General features: G+C 46.4%; 1 protein-coding gene across 1 annotated transcript in view; it reads left to right on the forward strand.

The window, feature by feature from the left end:
* The first annotated feature begins 1,664 nt into the window (after positions 1-1,664).
* The window catches only part of mmp16a (matrix metallopeptidase 16a (membrane-inserted)), a 10,377-nt gene continuing 7,041 nt past the window's right edge, over positions 1,665-5,000 (forward strand). Inside the window, exon 1 of the mRNA XM_068710105.1 lies at positions 1,665-1,789. Within this exon, the coding sequence (XP_068566206.1) occupies positions 1,687-1,789 (103 nt within the window). The 5' untranslated portion in view covers positions 1,665-1,686. The remainder of the gene's footprint in view (positions 1,790-5,000) is intronic.

Here is a 5,000-nt window from a genome sequence, read left to right on the forward strand (position 1 = left end):
TAATGTGATCAGTTGATAGCTGCTCTTCAATGCTGCTTCCAGTGAGTCCCTCCATAAGTCTTCTTCTTCTTCTTCTTCTCTGAAAGCCCTTTTCGTTTCTCAGTCGGCTCTTATGAAGTGTAAATCTTAGAAGCTGATAACAGGAGTTCAGGCTATTCAGTAAAAACAAATCAAGGTTTTTGCTTGTAAAACAGGTTAAAATGAGCTTGGTAGGATTTCATGTAATAAGATTTATTATTAAGGCCTTTTAAGAAAGAAAGAGATCTGGAGATTAACACAGATCTGTTTCAAATTAGCAAACCAGAAACCTCCGTGCAGCAAAGTGACGTGTTGTACATGGAGCCACAAGAACTCGCTGGGCGATCTCTGACAGAAACTCATGGGCCGATGCAGGTCCACCGTTTCTACCGCTATAGAGAGCGACCTTACGGCTCTGCATGCATCATCACGAGACAGCATGCGTGACAAAGCCTGCACTCTCAGAGCAGAGAACATGAACAGTGTGAGACACAAACTTCTGCTCAGACCTGTAATTGTTGTGATTCTCCTCGATGTTCTTGTCATTGCAGAAGTGCCGGCTGAAATCTTTTACAAGCGAAGTGCGCTCGCCTGAGCTTTTATTTCCAGAGCGGAGAGAAAGAACATTTCCTCTTTTTATAAAGTCAAAAAGGATTCAAACGGGTCCAGTTTCACAGTTTGATCTGTTTTCAATTAACTGGGGCCGGGCCGCGTACAGAGGAAAAAAAAAAAAAAAAAGCTGAACAATTGAAATCTGTGGGGGCAGTAGGTAGAGAGCGAGCAGGGGACAGGAAGAGAGCGGCAATTGGAATGAGGGACATGGGGAAATAAAAATAGAAAGAGGAGGAATGGAGTCCAGGGAGCGAGGAGAGTCCCACAGAACCAATTGGATTGGACTGAGAGAGAGAAGGAGAGCAGCAGAGGGACTGTTTGATGAATGGGCTGTTTATTTAGCTTTCACTGTGAATGAGGCCGGCCGTGATGATGTGTTGTCTCCGTCTCTGCGTCCCTCGCTGTGAGGTCAGGCTTCTTTGGACCCGAGCGCTCGGCCCGTTCGAGGAGGGGGGGGGGGGGGCGCAATTGTCCGTCCATTGCCAAAGGGTGGGACATCTCGCTGCGTCCTAATAGCTTTCACAGCTGGGTCTCCCCTCGGCCTCCCTCTGTCATCAAGTTTCATCCAACATCAAAAAGACACACCTTCCACTTGGCCGCGCTCACGTTTACCCCCCCCCCCCCCCCCCCCCCCCCCCCCCCCCCGTAGGAAATCAGAGACTCTTGGCTTCTCGTAAAGCTCCTGGCTATCACCTTACCCCGCGTTAGTTGATGGGTTTTCCAGCATGTTCTTCAGGTTCTGCGTGCGTAGCGCCGCTCTCGTGGGCTTTCCTGCAACCCCGAGAGAATACATGTGGACCTTTTTAAAGCCGTCACGGCAGCAGCTCCGAGTCGGTCGCCGCCATTGGGGCTTTGTCGTAAAAGAGCGGGAAAGCACGGAGGGTGGCCTCTGTTCACCGCGATCAGATGTTCGAATTTACCGCCGACTGTGACGCAACACATATTTTTCCCCCTGGGTCAGGGCAGGTCGATGTTTGGTGTCGCTAAACTTTTAACGTGACCTCTGTTCTCTTTCAGGACCCACTGGTTTTTGGCGGGTGAGGGATAACCTCGGTGATGCCGGGATACCCCATGCTCATCAGTGTTTTCTGGAGAGGCCTCCCGCCCAAGATCGATGCCGTCTACGAGAACAGCGAGGGCAAGTTCGTCTTCTTCAAAGGTAAGCTCACACGCTTCACCACAGTGTCAAATATTGTCTGTATTGTCCTTCCACACGAGTTTGACAGATAATGTTCTGTGGACATGGCCGTCACGTCGTCTCTGTGTGTTCTTCGTCACCAGCATGTGTTTTGTCTGTGTCTGTCTGTAAAGCAAACGGAGGTTTTTATCTTTAATAACTGCATTAAATAACTTTAATGTCATCATGCTCACTCAAAGAACGGCTTTGATCGTATCTGTGCGTTGCAGTTCAGCGCAAGTCTGTGGAGGAGTACGGCAATGTTTTGCCCACTTGGTTGGAAATCCGCTATAATCCAGCAGTTTGGTCTTTTAATAAGACTGGTGCTGTTTTAAGTCTCCTACTGTAGCTAAACATGATTAGGATGCATAACTGATGAAAATCACTGTCACCGCATATGCCCAAGAACTTCAATACTATTTAATTTTTTTTTTACCTTCCCCGGGTAGATTTGTCCACTATTCAAATCTAGACTAAGCTAGCCCCAAAACACAGATTCAGAGCTAATTATGTCTAAAGCCGCAAAGCCACTTAAAAGAACCGGCAAACGAGCACAGCGGTCCTGTAAACTCCTATTTGCATACGCTCCAGAGAGGCAGACACTCAGAGAGAGGGTGTTGATGAAAGGAGACGTAGGTAAGCAACGAAAGTCTGCTGAGATAGAAGAAAAAAAAAATACAAATCTCCACTGCAACCCGTTTCTATTTTCAGCACCAAACAATTCCTGGAAATGCAGACTGCCGGTCCCGTGTGTGCCACAAGCTCTGGAAGTTTTGATTTCGGGTGCTTAATCCTCCACCCTGCTCTTTTTTTTTTTTTCCGGGCCGTGCAGCAACAGGATTGCACACGGATTTAGAGCATTTGCTATTCTTCATTTGAACACGCACAGCTGATTTCCCAGTGGGCCTCATTCTGTCCGTCCCCATTTGGAGTGAAACATCAGGAAGAAAGTCGGTCAGAAAAACAAAATGCGGCGCTCCGGGTCGTCCCCGTCTGATGAGCTCCCCTAGAATAAATGCACAGATGGAGGCTTCGGAGTGGAGTCTGCGCTAGAGTTCTGGCTGACACACTGATTAGCTCGGTGCTGTTAAGGCATCACAGAGCCGGTCAGTAAGCAGACACGACTGGTGTACATTAGAAATAGATTCGGCACGGGTTCTTCATTTTGACTCCCATGTTTGCGTCTTTCCGTTCTGAGACGCTGCAAGTCCAGAACGTGTGAAAGCGGTAGAATTAAGCCTATTGTCAGCGTCACTAATCAGACTGAACGTCTTCGTGTTGATTACAGCAGAGTCTTTGAAGAATTACACTTAAAAGCTGTACATGTCAAAATACAACAATTGGCCCTAAATGACAACAAGGTAAGAGGTTGTATTAGAAATTAAATTAATCAAGTATACCGTTGCAGCAAGATCTACGTTTCAATATGCATTTTCCTCCCGAGAGGCAGGATCCAATTAGAGCTTGATTGGTGCTCTTTGTGTCAGAGGACAGATACGTCTGCCTGATATTAGCTTATTGTGCACATCGGTATTAGCGTGTGTACATTACGAGGAACTTTCAGCACATATAGCAAATATAGGTAGAGAACAGTGGGTCTGTGATTCCACACAGGCGTAAGCTGTTTAGTTTAAAAACATTTACTGATGAAGAACAAAGATCTCGGTCTCATTCACCAAAATTCTCCTCCGCATCACGTTAGACGTTCTGCCGTGTGTGTGTGTGTGTGTGTGTGTGTGTGTGTGTGTGTGTGTGTGTATAAATAGTGTGTGATCATTTCAGTTGACACTAACACACGTGTGATTCATGTGTACAGGACGTGTTTGCGTGTGGCCCACATACGAAGGGGGGGGGGGGGGGGTCTGTTTTTGGAACAAATCGTCGTCCTATATGACACTCTTCATACAGCGTTGAGGGCGGATTAGTCACTACACTGAAGCAGATGCCGCTACATCAAAGCCGCTCTGAAGAAGAAGCCAGACTCTTATGTGGACGGATATGCAAGTTGACACCAAATACAAAAAAAGAAAAGAGAATCCTATTAAATGCAGAATAGACAGAGAAGGGAGGTTTATTTTTTGTGAATCAAGTTGAACTCATTCTTGCTGGGAATGGAAGACTATTAATCTTAGGGTGTGGTGTGGTGTGTGTGTGTGTGTGTGTGTGTGTGTGTGTGTGTGTGTGTGTGTGTGTGTGTGTGTGTGTGTGTGTGTGTCAGGGCCAGAGGAAGTGTGACCCAGAATGAGTGGAGCGCTGTAAGAGAAAGAGGTGAAATGACAGGAATTTCCTTTCCAGAGAAGAGGCCACTACAGGTCTCCTCTTCCCACTTCACATGCAGCCGGCGCTGTGTCCCACCTCTCCCTCCCTAAGTCTCCCTTCCTCACCTCGGCCGTGCAGTGGGAACACTTCTTGGGGGCCAGATGTCAGATGTGCAGCCTTTACGAAACTAGTGAATGGGTTGAGGGATCACGCCTGCTTTATTTCACACCCAGTTCCTGTATTTGTTGAAGAAAATTGCCCGGGTCGTCTTAAAGCCAAACTTGCAAAAGTCCCTCCTAGTCGTTGAGGTTTATGGACCGTTCAAGCAGAGTAACATTTAATATTAAAGCTTATTCGTGAACAAATGAAATAGTTTAAAAGAGGTATGATAAAAGAAGAATCAATAAAAAACACTTTGTGTGACATGATTTGGCAAACAATGATAGGCCGTGATATTTGACATCCCCCTCTCTGCCTTTTGTCATTCCACCTCTTTCTTTTTTTTTCTCTCTCTTGCGACACGCTGCTCTTCCAGTCCACACACACACACACACACACTTCCTCCGGTTACACCCACACCTCCACCAGTGACGAAGAAAAGCACTTCCTGGGGCCACACTGGGGTCAGAAACATGCTTTGTAGCCTCACTACTCCATGGGAGTAAGGGTTTAAAGAGAAACATATTACATGTTTTATACATTTTATTATTATTACAGTCCTTCCAAAAATATCCTAAAGTTCAGGTATTTGTTTGGCTCCTTTGGGCTTGGAAACTTTTAAAGAAAAGTTTGAATGTGACTCTCTCTTTAGGTGCCACGAGTCGGTGCCGTTTCTTTTTCTGTCCGTTTGCTAGTGCTGAAAAGTACCTCTAAGCAAGGGCAAGGATAATTTGTCACCATGTCTGTGTCCTGCTTTAAATTAGGGAGACGTCAA

The sequence above is a fragment of the Cebidichthys violaceus genome, unplaced genomic scaffold (assembly GCF_023349555.1).
Source record: "Cebidichthys violaceus isolate CVI_PGR_0920_01 unplaced genomic scaffold, fCebVio1.0.p SCAF_15, whole genome shotgun sequence".
NCBI lineage: Eukaryota > Metazoa > Chordata > Actinopteri > Perciformes > Stichaeidae > Cebidichthys > Cebidichthys violaceus.